Here is an 18,118-nt window from a genome sequence, read left to right as displayed (position 1 = left end):
TCCTCTTTTAAAAATGTTGGTAAGTGAACACTATCCCTTCCCTTCCCCTGTTTTTGAGCTCTTTAAGACAGATGAATACATCAAATGTAAGTCAATATCTGTCTTGTTTGGAAAACCTACGGCCATTCATAAAACACCCAGTAATTATAAACACCACCGATTTTTCTATAAAACCTTTGTACAAATAAAGCGGTAAGAAACAGTGATCTTGAAACTATAACTTTTTCGTCCCATTTAGTTGATCAGATGTGCTGATCACACAGACACAATTCCACATATTTATACAGTGGAGACTTTATCTCTGCATAAAATCAGTTGCCTTTTCAATTTTTAACTTCCTTCATCATTTTAATGCAATGTTATCCTTATTGAGGCACTTCCTACTGAAATAATAGATACTTCGGGGAGCTTATTGTATCTAATACAGATTTTCTCCAGCACAAAATTACTTTTTAGTTACAGCATGTCCGGTGTTCAATTCCTGCCAAACAGAAATTAAAAATTAAACTTGTCGACCACATCCATCTGGGGACTGGAGTAGAAAAGAAAAATGTGCCAATAACAGTTACACCACTTCTCTAAACATCCTCTTTCTAATGCATATTTGTGTCCGGGTTTGTTGTATTTATTAGTCCCGCATGCATGAAAGTTAGCTGGTCGCCTCCGAAAAGTTGCTAGAAAACGCTGGTAAATTAAATACACGATGCAAGCGAAAATTATTGTCAGCATTTTCAGCTTATTCCTGAGCCAAAGTAGACATATAAATAATTTCAGGCTTCTATTTTGCGACTTTCAGCAAGATTTGAAGGAGTCCTACAGTGCAAGGCTGACTGAACGTCAACTGGGGATAATTTTGAACTTTATAACTCAAATTACTTCAAAACATTGAATCAGAATATATGCATATGTAGATCCCACACGCAAATACTTTCACAAGTGGAGAAAACAGTAATAGGGATTGCAGTACACTGTATATGCACCTTGCAATATATTTCTGGGTTTAAGGGTGTTGTCCTCGATCTGACACTGGAAGTAGATCCTTGTAAGTTGCACCTTCATAACAATACCTCTTTTCCTTCTAAGTGTTTTGGTCAAATATATTCCCATAAACGTCCTTTAAGTAGATAACGAATGCATTTAATCAGAGGTTGGCGTCGCATGAGTATCTTGCACTTTGTTAAGATTGACTATACTTTAGGTTTAAAAATCACTTCGTGAATAAAACCATCCACATTCCCTTTTTGGTTGCATCTGTTTTTCAAGTTGACGGTGAATAGACTGTCAGTGCATATAATCCGTGTATGTTCCTGTCGAGTATTAAATGGAGCATTCCACTAACTGGGTAAAGCGATGTTAATATGCAGGTGTTCAAATGTATAATCTACCTGGTTTCAGGAAGGAAGCGGCACCATATCATTAGCTGAATGTTATTTATTTACTACCTCGTTTAGTTAATGAAGTTCTCCTCCGAATAGAGATTTCTACTTGACATTTGGGTGTGAGGCGGACAAACTTGAGGTAACGCCCTTTTAATCCCCTTCTCCAGGGAAACAGCTACAAATGAGGATTAACAGAAATTTAGCTTTACACACATTCCACCTACTTTGTCGCTGAGAATTGTTAAATGTCTTTGTTACAACATGACATTCGAAGCTCCACTGCACTCCTGTCTCTCTGCGGCACCATCTCGCCTCAAGTTTCAGCTTTCTCATAGCTCATGCATTTTTCAAAAAAAAATCGATATTTCAAGTACGGAAAGTAAAAGATCGGGAAACTGCATACTCTTTGATTTCTCGGAAAACCAAGTAAGGAGAAATAAAAGTCGAAAGGCAATCCTGCCTCCTCCATCTTTAATACATTTTAAAAATTCTGCATTATTTTGTTCAGCTCGGTGTGTATTTACTGTCCCTGCACAACCCAACTAAAACAATAGCAATCGCATCGCAAAAGCAAATAATTGATATCTGATCTTAACTTATCAATGAAGACAGGTCTGGCCGGGGCACTGATGTGGAGAGCTAATCCGTGCATTTAGAGCTGCATTTACTTCAGTGGTAATTTCATCAGGATCGACCACCTTGGAGTGAGGTCAAAGTATGCATCACTCCAGGGGAGCTGCAGGTGAATGTTAAATTACACAGCAACATTGCCGAGATACCGTTTTCATGTTGCATTTTGGCACTTTTTACCTTCGTATTTGGGTATTTGCCTCACTTCTGCTCTGATCTTGTAATTTGAAATTTGAGATATTGTATAAAACGCCCCCACGTTTACTCCCGGTATTTTGACAACACTGCACAATGTCTTTGCTTTGAGAAGACATTTCAAGAAGAAATAACGAAATCAGTCCACTTCCTTGTTAAGTATAGGGCCAGTGTCTAATTAAAATGGACATGGCGATACTTCTGCAGAAATAGTGCGCGTTTGTGTTTAAATTTCATGTTATACGTTCGCCACCATCAAACATTGACCCCGTGGCCCCCAACAAACATCCTGTCATGACTTTGGGAGGTGTGGGGGGCCGGGGGGGGGGGGGTGGGGGCGGGGGTTGCAGGTTTGAAGTAATCTGCCCCAACCTTCCAGCGATGGTCATGCTCGCCAGAGGTTTGCACTCATTCGTACTTTAATCGGTCAATCACATTGGGAAACGTGGTGATACAGTATCTTTAAACGATTGCTGCCAAGGGTAGATAGAAATAACTGTTCTGGACATGGCACTCATCCGTTACTGATACAGGAAGGAACACCACTACTTTTAGAGCAGCTGTGCTTCAGTTGTTTTATTATTGGTTTGTAACTGCAGCAATGGAATTTAGAAACATTAGTTTCCCATTTGCAGCGAGTAGCTATCCCTTTAATCGAGCATTCGTTCAAGCACAAAGTGCTAAAATCAGCCAAGACTGTTCTTGTATACCCAGGCAACTAAATAGTAATTCGGGTATCACTATAAGCTGCTTGATGCAGGCTGTATTGCTGTTGCGGTTCAATACACGACCTCATCTAATTATCCAACATAAATCATAAATCGGCCCTTTTTGACTCTTTCCTGTATTTCTTTCAATGCAACCAATGGTTTGCATTTTTAAAAGGCATGTTCTTGCTGTTATTTTTCTAGCTGCTGAGTAAATATGGCCCCGAACTCCCTACCTCAGTACGGTCAAGCAGTCTGTTGTCTGGCTTTTACTTCAAGTACGTTTAACAAATATTTTTGTGAGTATTTCGAAGTGTGGTGTAATATTACTTAATGAACCATCCATGTTGCAACGAAGCAGGACGCAGAAACGTTCGCCTCTTTTTTTTTAGAGATAACCTATTTCGATATCCCACTTATAGTTCTTACAACACTGGCTACAGCATGCATGTGACGTCAGGTCACATTAATTAATGAAATGTCTGGTTATAGTATATTTCTGCATATTCCGTATTTGGCAAAGCAAAGTGGAGGGAACTTTATCTATTGTTTAATAAAACGTCTTCGCTCTAGTTTCTGTCCCAATCAAGTGTTTGTCAGTTTTATTCTTCACTGGTTACTTGCCTTATTTTATTTTACCTAATTGGTTATTTTCTACATTCGCGTTCACAAATCATACTGTACAGGACATTATGTCTTCCAAAGTTTGATCAATCACATTGTAGCAAAGTGCTGCCTAGCCATGTGGCAGTAAAAGGTCTGAGATGTAGCTATGCACTTCCTCGACCGTCCATTATCTGTCCCTAAAATAAACTCTCCATGCATAATTAACACATTTTTTAAAAATCGCGCAAAATTACAAACTTAGCCAGGAACAGAGGGAAACACTAAGGGTAATAGAAAAGAGGAAACAGAGGAAAAAAACACGGAAAAGAGAGTAAACATAGACACATGAGGAACAACAGAGCAAAAACATGCGCAATGGGCACCTTGAATATGGTTGCAAGGGCTGCTGTGGCGGTGAGAAGTCCCTGATCCCCAGATGATCGCATCCAGAAAGCGCAGAACATTCCATAAAAAGCATCAACTGCACCAGTCGGATATCAGTTTCCAGGCCCAAAGCCTGTTCTCAGTCGCCCTGCCTTTTCTGCGGATAAATGAAGCCCTTGCGAGACAACAGTGGGATATCAATTCAGTGCAAGTAATGTGCACGGGACATCCATGCCCCAAACCATCCATGAGCATTGCCATGGGAGATCAAGCAATGTATTGATAAATAGAAGAAAGTCAAACAAGATGACAATTGAAATTATTCTTAAGCTGACAGAAGCTCCTACTATATTTTCAATGCCAGGCCAACTAGCGATGTCACACCAGAGTGACTTGCATATTCACGCTCGTTTACGAAAGACTACAATTCCCTTTCAATAGTTTGAATTTCATGTAGCGATATAACTGATGATATCTGAAAGAATAATCTTCACTTTCGTTCCTGGGGCCATGAAGTTTTGTAATGTATTTGTATAAATATTTCAAAACGTATCATTTTCCAAAAGTATTAAATGCAGAAATATCGTTTATCTTCCATGGCAGTACAATTACAGAATACAGTTTTTTTTTTTAGCTGTCTCGCCTTTACTGTGCTTGCTATTTGAACACTCCTTTACTATGTGTCGCTTATTGACAGTGTAATTTTGTAACCATTTTGTGCAATTGGAACTCGAAAGTTACATTATACGTTGGACGGAAGGTTGATTTGATGCCTATGTCTGTTTCCCAGCGGACTTTTCTCCCAATTTTCAACCGGACCTTAAAGATTGCAGTTCGATGACAGCCATATTTTGACATAGGCCATACAAAACGCATCTACATTAATCAAACATGTTTCCATCAAACATAGTTGTTACTGGAGTACTTTATCATTCAGCATTGGCGTTGTTTTGCATTTCAAACAGCCTTTTTATGTGTTTCTATTAATTCAAACCATGGTTACGTATGATGTAAGCCAATCGTCTTGCTGGGGGAAAAATCAGAAACTTTGCCAATGTGATTGATTTCGGCTGAAGAATCAACCCTCTCTCTTTAAGTTCCACCATATAGTGGAAATTAGATTTTTTTTTAATTCACTTAGCTGCAGAATGCTTATTAGTCCCGAGAAAGGACATGGCTTCAGGGCTATATTATAAACATAACCTCTGTTTGCGGATTTAAATAAAGAACCTCATTTTGCGAGCACGCTTAAAATGTAAAGAAAACAAATTTGAAATCAGTGTCGAGGTGCTTCTAAAAACACAAAAGACTGAATTGAATCCCTGTAATATTTGCCAAAATCTGCTCCACATTCAGCAGGCGCAGTCCAGCCAGCGGCTGGTTCACATTAACTTCAGGAAATCCTCAGTTCTCTCCAAACTCGAGCTGTTCAAAACAATTACTCTCATCTCATAGAAGGCCTTTTTAGTTTCCAGCAAAAAGTGTCTGGAGGCCAGTCCTGTGTTTATTTTACATTTAGAAGAAAACTCGACCAAAACTGAATGTCTTTCGTAACCATTGGGGTATGGGGCGCTTACCGTTTGAGCTGCTATTTCAAGATTACTGAAAATAAAACGCCCCGAGTGTAACAAGATCAAAGTCACCTAGGAACACACCATCGTGATGCTACTTTTTTTTACACGTACAAGGAAAGATATTTAAGTACAACGTGTATGAAGAGTAAATGTAAAGATCACCAGTGGATAGTAACGGTACTGAAAGATTAATTTGATATAACAGTTCTAACAGATATAACTAATTTGACCAACTATGGTATCCGTATTAAAACCCTACGCAAATCTTTTTAATTGGCCCAGTGAAATAGTAATTAAAGCAAATCTCTAAAAATATAATTTAACATATTCATAAAAATAAAAACCACAAAATCGTCCTAACCTATAATCTTACTGGAACCTGGGAATGAACAGCATTATTTAGATACTGAGGGTTCTCGTTTTGTTTTAGGAGCTATATAGGTTTTGGATATTTCCGATGCTTTCTTTGAAGTTTGTAATTGAAATGACCTCGCAAATGTTGGAAAACTGCTTATGTCTTTTGAAAATATCTATTCTGCCCTTGCGCCCATCATTTTACCGCCATACTAAAGTTGTCATAAAGGGTTACTGCAACCATGTTGCCAATATCTTCATTGTTGATCGCAGTAGCACTTTATACTGCCGTCTCTTTTAATTACATCACTAACAATCGGAGAAGGTGAAAGAGAATGGCGCGTTGTTAATATGTTTCCACGTTAAGCGTGGCCCAATAAAAGTTACATTTCTCTTTCGATCCTAAGTAACAATTATATGTTTTACACAAGAGTTCCGTCTAAACTGAATAAGTCCCGAGTGAGAGTCTGTCCTCCAGAGGGGGTGAGATCTCCATGGCCCGAAACATATAGAATAAACATTCTACAATCGTCCGTAACCATAACCATATACTATCAAAAGGTATTAACAACACGATACACAAAAAAAGTACTGGAGAACCTACTAACAAGTTCTTGTCATTGTCATATTTCATTTCAATTTGGATGATAGATTTTTCACATATTTTACCGGAAGTTGGTAAAACGATTTGTAGTTGTGCCATTTTTCTGCACAACACAACATATAAAGGGAATGAGGGTCCGTAATAGTAAAAGTGTGTTATCTGCAGCTGCTGATCTGTGATGTAAAATTTAAAGTGTTTATTAGTTGAACTGAAGATTATTTTAACTTAACAATATTGGCTTGTTGTGAATGATTCCTCCCCACTTCAGGACCTGATGAGTTTAGCATCATTAGAATCTTCAAAACTGATGACAGCGTTTTAATTTTATCATTTCGGTTCCATTGTGTAAAATAAGTAAACCAAGAGCGATCTGATAGCCTGGGGCCGAACTATAATTTGGGGGGGGGGAAAGATCCCGGCTGGGGGTGGTGAAGGAAATAGAACGAAATGACAAATTTTCAAAAGTTCGGTTATGTTTTCACTTTTTTTTATTTCTGTGTTTTGTTAATTAGACTATAGGGGAAAAAAATATTCAGCTCACTGAACGCAACCTATTTTCTGGGTCAAGCTAAGCTTTCTAGAGAGTAAGCCCAAAACAAATAAATAATTTGTCTCAGAAAACGCACTCGGAAAATGCGCTATGACTGCTCTTTATGCTCCCATCTAAATGGAGTCCCTACTTGGTAGGGGCCAAAGACTTGCTGTTTGGAGTTGAAGAGGGACATTTAGAATCATATGATTTCTTTGTTCCTAAATTCTAGAGATAATGCAATTACTCACCGTGATATGGTATTGAGGGAAACTTATGAGTGTGAGATGAGGCAATATGAGTAAACACCTAGATGCTGTTTCATTGTTTTAGTCCTACATGGTCAATACATGGACAGATTATTATTGCCGATGCTTCACCTTGACTACCAGCCGCAGAGAGCCTCATCCAATAACAGCCTCAAACATCATTTGCTAAAACAGCTGCTAAATAGATTTTGTTTTCAAAATGTGAAAAGAAGGAGACAACATAAGCACGTGCTTTTCACATGTTTGGATTTTATTATAAACTACTTCCATGTTACTCTCCATACACCACTGGTGACAATGTAAACTTCGAGTCGTCTCTGTGCCTGAACTTTGCCTGATATTCAGTGGGGTTGCATTTTTAATGCAGTTACCTCAGTTATAGACCGTTCCTCCAATTCGATGTCTCATTTCAGATTCGTGATCAGTAAATCTCAAGAAACGCAAACAGATTGAAAACGAGAGATAATCCAGGTTGGTTCTGAAAGATACACGAATCTGGCAGAAACAGTAATGGCCGGCCACTCGTTTTGTTTCATTTGCAACGCCCTTTGTGCAGTGGGGAGAGTATAAAGATTTGAAGAGCATTAAGTGAAGAAATATCAAGCCTCTCAGCAGTTCATGAAGACCGGGGTTTTTTTTAATAAAGGAGAGCGTCTCGTTTTTTTCACAGATTAAGTACCATCAGTTGAAATTCCATAACTTCGACAAGACTGTTCAATTATTTACACAGCACAGCACTGGAGTGTCTGATCAGTTCATAATTCGGTTGTCCAGTGGCGATTTGCTCTTTTACGATCCCAGATCGACCAGGCTGGACGTGAGAGTGCCGAGCAGGGAGTCCTGGAGTCCATGCGGATGGACTGGGCCAGCGTGGCCGCCTGGGGAAGAGCTCAGGCCGTGAAGAGAGAAGGTGGAATCCACAGATTGGTTCAGGCTCCCGGGTAGCAGTAAGACAGGACTCCCGGAGCAATGATCAGGACTCTGGGGCGGTGACAACTCCTCGTCGGAACTCGACATCAGGTTTTTACTACGGTTGATAGGGGACAACTGGTTCTGTTTATTGCCAGAAGTATTTGTGTTTTCATTGTTTTCCCTATTGGAACAGCAAACATAGCAAGAGCTCAAAATAAATGACGATTTTTAAGATATCCAACAGAGAAACTTTACCTATATTCGGTATTCAAACAATAAGCGTCCGCCTGTTTATCTTGAAATGATTCACCGTACGGTTATAATGTGAAATCAATGGTTATAGCAAGTGTTAACTTATTCCAAGCGAATACTTCATTAATTCCGTTTTAAATATATACAATGTAGAACTCCACTGTGTCTGTACCTCTAAATGAACGCTTAGTACATTTAGCAGGTTACTCGACATTAATGAGAACCTGTGTTAGGAACAAATGAGATGGTCTATGCATTCTTGCTTTCTATTGGCAAGGATAGGTGTTCCTTCATTACTGCATTAAATTGCTCGAAAAAGAAGAACGAGAAGACGTAGTTATTATTGATATTAACGTTAGTGATTATTTTAAAAAAAACTAATCTGGGCTTAAAACTGATAAAAATGCAAAATCATATATGACCATGGAGTGAAACGAATAAAATGCATCACTGCTTTGTTCCTCAAACATAACATGAGAATGGTAAACCTGACCTGGCTTTATTTGGTATTGGAACTGAATAGATAATTTAGGAGATGGATATTATCAGCTCAGTGTCCATGAATTAAATTTCATTACCTGGCAAATCTTACACAAATACTAAGACAAAACAGTGGAAGTGTTGCAGTGTCTTATTTATCATGCATAACGTTCCTTACTTTATGAAATGAAATCTTTCGGTTAATATCGACACTTTTATTTTTAGGCTAACATTTTCTCCCCGGAACTACACGTTGTTTATAAATTAAAATGATAATATAAATCATACTTGTGAAGTTTTCACCGCCACAGATTTAGTTGAAATTATGGACCCTGAATAAAGACGGCGGTTGATGCTCAGCATTTAAATATCCTATTAATTATCTTTAAGTATCTATATTCCAACAGGCTATGTCTTTGTTGCGGAAACAAAAAAGAAAATAATGCTTTCAGATTATATTTTGGTGCTTTGCTCAGTTCCTTTAGTTGGACGGGAAGTTAACTACACAAGGCAACGTCTAACTCCCGGCCGCTTCTGAGCGGGAGTGTGTTAGCTGCTGCGAACCAGACATCAAATTGATTTTATTCATAGTTACACCGCAAGAAACCCTCCTGTATAAATTCGGGTTTCGGCGCATTTCACTGTGCGATTTCCCCCTTACACACACTGGATATGGGTGGCGGTTCTTACCTCTCCTTGGCCTCGGCTGCTCGGTCTCTCTGCCTTCTGTTTTTAAACCAGTTGCTAACCTGCGTGGTGGTGAGCCCAGTGGCTTCAGCCAGCTCCCGCTTTTCTCTCGGCGATGGGTAAGGGTTGTGAGCGTACCACTCCCTCAAGACACCCCGGGACTTCTCCTTAAAACAGTAACTTGTCTCTTCCCCGTCCCAAATCGTCCGGGGCAGGGGGAATTTCCTCCGGACCCGATACTTGCCCACGGCACCGAGGGGCCTCCCCCGCAGCTTTTCGGCTTCGATGTAATGGGCCTTTAACCAGAGCTGCTGCAGCTTGGAGTGATTGTGGGGCGAGAACTGATGGCTCTCTAAGATCTTGTAGAGCTCTCGGAAGTTGCCCCTGTGGAAAGCTACCACCGCCTTCGCTTTCAGGACGCTCTCGTTCTTGTGGAGGTGGTCGCAGGCTGGAAGGGACCAGAGAAACCTGCCCAGCCTTTCTAGGTTGCCTCCTTGCTGGAGGACTTCGCAGACACAAGCCACTTGTTCTTGAGTGAAACCGAAAGAAGGCAGCACTGACATGGCTCACTTGCAGTCCGGGTGTAGTATCCACAATCTGATCGCCAAAAGCAAAAAAAAAGCTCGCTGAAGCCAGTAAGGGTTAACAGATCCAAAGAAGTCGCGGATATCCAGCGGGTGATATTCTCAGGCGCTAGTGATAGGAGCTGGCGGCAGCAGAGTGTTCCCATCCTAGTAAGTGCGCATTAATAGTGATAATCGGCCGCTGATTGGCTGCACATCCCTCCTACCATTGCAAGAGACAAGAGCAAAGTTTTCCTAAATGAAGGACTCTGGAGAACACGTCAGGATCTGAAATCCGAGAGCTTCTCAAATGTCACCTGTGGGATTGGTCGTCTTTACATACAAATCAATTACATTTCGGCTTTTTGAAGAACTCGACATATACCTCTCAGGATTCAACCTTTTTTTGGCATTTTAGGTTACTTTGATGCAAACGTTGAAATAGTTATCGCCTCCACCTAGTTCAGATTTTAAAACCATCAAGTATTATCTTTAATGGTCGATGATCTTAAAAGAACGTCGTTTTACAATCACCCAGTCTATTGTCCTCGGGAACATGTAACAAATAGTGAAGCGTAAATATCTTTAAACTTGTGTTACCATTCTCCAAAAATATCTGTTAGTTCCTTTAAAAAATCATCTGCAAAGCAGAAGTATAAAGGTAACGGCAGCTGATCTATGCAGCACATCTGCTTTCTCTTTTGAGTGTTTTGCTTTAGGTAGTGAATAGTGGTAAGTCGAGCTTGAATACTGTATAAACACAACCCTTGACTGAAGCTTTAGCATATACCAACACAAGGAATACAACCTCTGAAATTAATTCGTGGAGGCTTCCATGCTGCATAGTCGGTCTACCAATGGGAGTCTATTTCTAAAAGTTATTTTAGACAGGGGCATAACGGCAATTAAAACTAGTCATTTAGATTGCTTTTCATGACAGAACTGGAATCAATTGGAAATGTGCAGGAAGGCTTTTTAAAATAACGTACACTTTAATTTTTAACCACGGACGAATTCTTGAAACTGGCGTATATTGTTGCGATTCAAGTTTGTTTTGCCGTTCGGGAAAGAGGAGAAACATGAAATCTCTCTGGAAGTTGACATTGTCTCTCTACAGCATTCACAGAGGTTTATTGATTAAATAATCGGAACAGGCTTTCAACACTTCGGCTTCTGCATTGCAAAAAGGCATCACAGACTAAACAATCTTATTATTCAGATACTTTTAACCGAAACGTTTATCTACACAAGTATTATCACCGTTTTAAGTTGTGTGATTGCTAAATACAAAGTCCCTGATGCACCCCATATCTGATATATATGGGAGGCCATGGAGGTGCGTGTCTTAAATAAATATATCCAAAATTTCTGGTGTTATGTTTGCCTTGCATCTAACATAATGAACTGGGGTTCGTGCAGTCGGTGCTTTGTGTTGATTGTGTTCTGCAATATCCAACATTGTACGTGATCCCCAAGTAAACCACCACCAGACCAGGTAGGCATTTGGCTGAACACGTGGGAGATTATAATGGACTGGATCGCTGTTACTGCGGCGATGATGTAATGCTCCATGTTTTGAGTTCGCTGTTAGCCAGAGTTAAAGTTAATGATGTCATGATCTAGTAATGAACGTGAACATATCATCAATAGAAATTTTATTTCAATTTTTAATTCAATATTCGATTTGCGCTTGCCTCTAGTTTTATAATACACTATCTTGACAGTTAATATGCTCTGATCACTTACAGAAATAAAACCTCACAAACAAAACATTATAATAGTAACTTATTTCAGGCCTAACTAAAAGGGAGCTGGGAGAACGTGTATCTATAACTCAGAGATAAAGCCATCCATCTTTTAGCCAAAATTTATACTGTATATTTGTTTTCAGATTAGCTGGCTAGTTTTCGGAAAATGACAATCAAAAGCAACTGGCAGTGTCAATTATCTAAAGCCTTTTTATATTCCAATCTTTCCCAATTAATTGAAAGAACTCTGAAGCAATTACACTTCTTTATCTGCAATGATAATCAGGACTGCTCGGTAGCCTCGAATGGTGAAGGCGAGTTTGACTGATAAAGGGATTAGGCGGTGATCTGTCAGATATGTGCCTTTATTTAGAATGGTTGATTCCATCAGATACAAAATTAGAAGGGAAAAGGCATTACCCTGCTATGTGGCTCAGTGGCTGCTTTTCTTTCCTTATTTTAGAGTCTGAGAGCTGGAAGATAGGGTTAGGGAGCAGGGCTGGGTCCTGACAGCAGGGATGTCTCCACTTGTGGCAGATCCTTATTGACAAGGCAGCTGTTTGGGGACCGGAACCGATCCTTAACCCTCTATCCAAGTCAGAGTTTACCGTAAATCTCCGAAATCCCCCGCGCGTCTAACTGCAGTGGAGTTAGTTCCAAAGCACGCTCTATTTGTATAAGGTGACCAGCTGAGACGTGTGTAATGTGATGGGTGTGCCTGGCCACCTTGTGCCCCTAAATTGAAGCAGTGACTACACGTCAAAGGTATCTCATTGGCTATGAAGTTCTGTAAAACGACCCTGAGGTCGTGAAAGGCGCTATATAAATGCAAGTTCTTTCTGTTCCTAAACTGCTGGTTATCGTTCCAGTTTCCAGAAGTAACGAGCACGAAGATGCGCCAATTATGAAATCATTGTATTATTTTCCTCGAAGCTAAAATAATAGGAATTCAACAGATGGTGGGACTTTTCTTTGTTATTGAATTAGTTTATTAAATAATTGTTTATCAGCCTGGAGGTGATCGTTGTTTTAAACTGGTCACTATTCTATCCACTTATAGATCCTTATAGACTTACTGCGGATTTTATTTTCTATTGTTGAAACTTTGAAACCTCGATATTGGAAGGCGTTCCAGTTGCTATGGTCCTGTTTCAGGGTGCAATTTTACCTCTTTTATATACTGGAAATTAAATTACACAGTAACCACCGAACAGATTATTCTACTTAAATAAAAACAGAAAATGCTGGAAATACTCAGCAGGTCTGGTAGCATCTGTGGAGAAAGAAACAGCGTTAACGGTTCAGGTCAGTGACCTTTCATCAGATCCCTACTTCTTGGCCGTTCATGTTCACAAGGACTCTTGCTTTTCATACGTAACAACTGAAAAATATGTCTCGGGGATATTTTAAGAGGCTCAATCAATTCTATTCAGAATCCATAAAACACAAATATCTTCAGTCGTGTGAAGACTTCTAAATAATTTATAAGCAGTTTTAGCACTGTGCTCAGTAGTCATTTTAGTTTGGTCGATAGCAAACGAAATGTTAAAGCCTAGTGCAAAATGTATTTGATAAAACGCACACCTCCACTGCTTGACTAAATCGGCGTCTTCAAAAGAATGGCTTTCATATAATCACACGTTGTTTTTCTTTATGAATACATTCTTTATCTTCCAGTCTCTCCTACACCAGAGGCCAGCGTCCTGAGATGAAATGAAAATGTAGCTTATATTTTAGGGTATAATATGTATAATTATTCCAATAAAAATACCCAAGTATTTTTTTCGCAGGTTAAGCAGGATATCAAGTTAATTACAAATTAATTTTGTGTCCCCAAAACAAAAACAGGAAATGAATGGCTTAGATATTTGGCATTTACCACCATCGCCGCCCCCCCCCCCCCCCCACCCCCGAGCATAGGACCAGTCCTTAATTCCTTTCCCATTTTTGCAGAACCCACCTGTGTAGATTTACGTATAAAAACTTTGATAAAATGTCTTTGCTTTTCAAACAGTTCCTCTGCAGTTTGAACAATTATGTCACGTTTCCTTAACTTCAGTAAAGTATAAATTGAAATGCAATACCCTTTCTCTTTAGACACTGGGATTTCTTTGAGGTCCCCAGCTTTTTTTAAACCAATTTCTGTAAAAATAAGAATCCAAGGCTAAACATTTCAGTTCATTCCGTTTGTTGAAGTTATCTAAATCCTCACCAAATCCATTAGCCTGGAATAGAATAAACCTTTAATCACTTTTAGTGATTCCTCTGAACACCTGTAAAAACAATGTTTGCGAGCGCCCTGGGAGATCTGGGACAGGGATCATCCTTCTAAGCCAATGCTAGTTTGTCTGTCTTGAAGGAAAATATAACCTACTTTTTTGTCTTTGACTTACTTATAGTGCAATCAGCAACGAAAACAATCGCAGGTAGTTACTGGCGCAACCAATTTAGCAGCGCCCCACGATTTAGTCTGCAATGGACAAACAGTCTGCAATGGCCGTTTAACATATAAGAATTAATGTTTACGAATCCAAAAAATGCGGTTCAAGGCAAACTGACAGAAATCTCTGCGGGTCTGTTCGAGTTTGTTCTTTCAGCAAAGATGCAGGTACAAAAAATAAACATCTTCTCCGAGACATGCAAAAGTCAGACATTTAAAAGACGGATATACTAGCCGAGAGTGATTTTAAATCACCACTACAGTATGAATATACGTCGGATCACATATAACTGGGGACTTTATGAGCGCTACAAACGTAAGAGAGAAGTTAAAGCATGAAAACCAACTTGACCTTAATAACAATCTACAGTACAAATGCCTCTTTTTTTATCTGTATGGCCGTTGCAATTAACAAACATACATATTAAATTCAAAAATTCCACCTGGAAATGCTATTTCTTTCAAAACCTTTTTAAAAATAAAGTATTTTAGACTTTTGTAGCACTTCCAACTGGATTAGTCCACGAACATTACAAAGCCTTTAAAGGATGAATAGGCTATTCAGTTGTAGCCCTTTTGTATCAAAATGCTTTTCCAATGAAATTAAATAAACAGTTCAGGTAGGTTTCGATGTGAACGCATTGCTCACATGTTTGATCCTTAGCTGTAATGGTGTATTTCATAAAACGTTCTTTGTGACGACGAGAGAATTCTGCTTAGTAAGAAGAAAGTGTGAATGATACTAATGTTGTGTGACATTAAATAAACAGTGGGGCTTGTCTGGAAAGATGGAGTTAATTAGCTGCTGCTTTCTGTTTAAATGAGGGCTCAGGAAGGTTGATTTGTTGTGGCGCAGTTTAATGGGATGTAGAGGGAGGTCTCACTGAGCACACGCCATTGGTTTCCTTTAAAGTAACGTGAGCACAGGACTTCAGCGCAAAGTTGCACATTCCTTTCGATCAGTAACTCAAGAGAAATATTGATAGACCGCAAGAAGTGGGTATCATTTGCGACAACACACAGCACAACTAAAATTGCGTGCAACCGCGATTCATTTTACTTCGGTCTTCTGTGGAAATATAAGGCTAAGAAAAGCGAATCACCTACAATTGTTAAGTGTGTTTATCAACTAATAGATGTATGTGAACTTTATCCTTGAAAATTTAGCAGTATCATTTCAGTGAAATATATATAGGGTACAGTAATTGTAAGATTACTGTCGTCTTGGTCTCAACATTTTATGTACCTAATTTTGTTTTGTTATAGCGCATTCTGGAGAAATCATTAAAAATTGTTTTTCTTTACTGAAATTAATTTGATCTTTAGAAGATTTCACTATGACATATAAACAACAGCAACTTGCATTTATATTGTGCCGTCAACGTTGAAAAGTGCCAAGGCGTTTCACAGGAGAGTTGTCAAACAGAGCGTTATACCAATAATATATTCGAATTCTTAACTACCAAAGGAAAATGAATACTTTTAAAGTAATTCGTTACAGTCATAAATGTGAAGCCCTAGAACCGAGATAAAGGTTTTGGAGTCAGTAGATATTGCCCCTGTGCTCTGGACTGTACGGTATCGTTTGTCTCTAATCAATCCAAATGCAATGGGGCGATTTGAGTGCATGATGAATGGATCTCAGGTTTCTTTTAATGGCTCTACCACATTTTACAGGCCCGCCTCTTTTAACCCGAGAAGCTGGAGGGACGACCTCATTTAAAGCTGCTGCTTGTTTCAAGATGTTGAGAAAGCCTGTGGGCTAATATTGCCGTGCATTTGCTACTGCTGCTAAATGGAATGATCAGCTGGCAAAAAGCAGTAAAACACTCCATCAACAACTCACATATCTCTCGCTGGCATCATTTTTCTCTATTAAATGGAATTTCTGGACACAATTTTCCTTTCCACTGAAACATTTGCCCTAACGTTATTTCTTCACTCGTCTGGGAGAACAACCCTTCGTCAGGGAGTTTGTGTGCAATTTGAGACGCTGTAAATCACCTTCCTCGCCTCGAGTCACCATAATTTTTTAATGTGATTGATATCTTGCTCGGCTAATCTAATATATCTCATAGTAATATTACGCCTTATATTTTAGAAAACGGACCGTTTCTTCACCGTATTAACATCGCTTTAATGTAAAATCTGCAAGGATGCTGGAATTTCTTTGTCTCTATATGCGTAATGTTTCGACTACATAAGGAAGATTAAATATCTTCATTTGAATTAAATGAAGATTTAGATAAAACTCGAATTACAATTTGTGGAGCACAGCTACCGTTACAGCTGGATTAGAAGGTTAGTTTAAAAGTTGGGAGTTAATTCTAATTTTTTTAAAACTTGCATTTATATAGCACCTTTCATGACCACCAGACGTCCGAAAGCACTTTACAGCCAATGAAGTATTTTGAAGTATAGTCACTATACTTGTAGGAAATGCAGCAGCCAATTTGCACACAGCAAATTCCCACAAACAGCAATGTGATAATAACTAGATAATGTGTTTCTGTGATGTTGATTGAGGGATAAATATTGACTAGAACACCAGTAAATACTCCCCTGCACTTCTTCAAAATAGTTCCATGGGTTCTTTTATATCCATCTGAGAGAATAGACAGGATCTTAATTTAATTTCTCACCCTCTTCCTGATATATATTAAAGACCTAGATCTTGGTGGACAGGGCACAATTTCAAAGTTTGCAGATGATACAAAATTTGGAAGCATTGTGAACTGTGAGGAGGATAGTGTAGAACTTCAGAAGGACATAGACAAGTTGGTGGAATGGGCAGACAGATAGCAGATGAAGTTCAATGTAGAGAAATGTGAAGTGATTTATTTTGGCAGGAAGAACTTGGAGAGAGACATTATAAAATAAAAGGTAGAATTCTAAACGGGGTGCAGGAGGTGTGGGACCTGGGTGTATAAGTGCATAAGTTATTGAAGGTGGCAGGACAGATTGAAAGAGCAGTTAATAAAGCATACAATATCCTGGGCTTTATTAATAGCGGCATAGAGTACAAGAGCAAGGAAGATATGTTGAACTTGTATAAGACACTAGTTCAGCCTCAGCTGGAGTATTGTGTCCAGTTCTGGGCGCCGCACTTTAGGAAAGACATGAGGGCATTGGAGAGAGTACAGAAAAGAGTCACAAGAATGGTTCCAGGGATGTGGAATTTCAGTTATGAAGACAGGTTGGAGAAGTTAGGACTGTTTTCCTTGGAGAAGAGAAGGCTGAGAGGTGATTTGATAAAGGTATTCAAAATCGTGAGGGGTTAGACAGAGTAGATAGAGAGAAACTGTTCCCACTCGTGAAAGGATTGAGAAAGAGAGGGCACAGATTTAAAGTATTTGGTAAGGGAAGCAAAAGTGAAACAAGGAAAAACGTTTTCATGCAGAGAGTGGTTAAGGTCTGGAATGCACTGCCTGAGAATATGGTGGAGGCAAGTTCAATTGAAGCATTCAAAAGGGAATTTGACTATTATATGAAAAGGAAGAATGTGCAGAGTTCCAGGAAGAAGGCATGGGAATGGAACTTATTGAATTGTTCTTTTGTAGAGCTGGTGCAGGCACAATGGGCCAAATGGCCTCCTGCTGCATTGTAACAATTCTGTGAAGACAGCATTGCACTCCCTCACTGAAGTACCAGACTTGATTTTTTTGCTTAAGCTCTGGGGTGGGACTTGAACCTATAACCTTCTGACTTAGGAGTAAGCGTGCTACCAACTGATCAAAGGTTGACATACTTGCAAATCAGAATTTAATCTCTTCAAGGATGCTCCTATAAGATTAGAAAGTAAATT

The 18,118-nt window shown here is 39.2% G+C and overlaps 1 protein-coding gene across 2 annotated transcripts; it reads right to left on the bottom strand.

Moving 5' to 3' along the window:
- Positions 1-7,752: 7,752 nt before the first annotated feature.
- LOC137373453 (homeobox protein six1-like) lies at positions 7,753-10,155 on the bottom strand. 2 transcript variants are annotated; one of them, XM_068038277.1, is made up of 2 exons: positions 9,564-10,155; positions 7,753-8,328 (listed from the first exon to the last, which is right to left on the bottom strand). In XM_068038277.1, exons 1-2 carry the CDS (start codon positions 10,123-10,125, stop codon positions 8,021-8,023), a joined length of 870 nt encoding a protein of 289 aa, XP_067894378.1. In that variant the 5' UTR covers positions 10,126-10,155; the 3' UTR covers positions 7,753-8,020. The 2 variants fall into 2 exon arrangements, with proteins under 2 accessions (XP_067894378.1, XP_067894377.1); XM_068038276.1 differs by having other exon boundaries at positions 7,753-8,324; positions 9,566-10,155.
- Between the last annotated feature and the right edge of the window lie 7,963 nt (positions 10,156-18,118).

This window comes from Heterodontus francisci, chromosome 9, assembly GCF_036365525.1.
Source record: "Heterodontus francisci isolate sHetFra1 chromosome 9, sHetFra1.hap1, whole genome shotgun sequence".
In the NCBI taxonomy this organism is placed as follows: domain Eukaryota; kingdom Metazoa; phylum Chordata; class Chondrichthyes; order Heterodontiformes; family Heterodontidae; genus Heterodontus; species Heterodontus francisci.
This window is presented reverse-complemented; position numbering and strand designations above follow the sequence as displayed.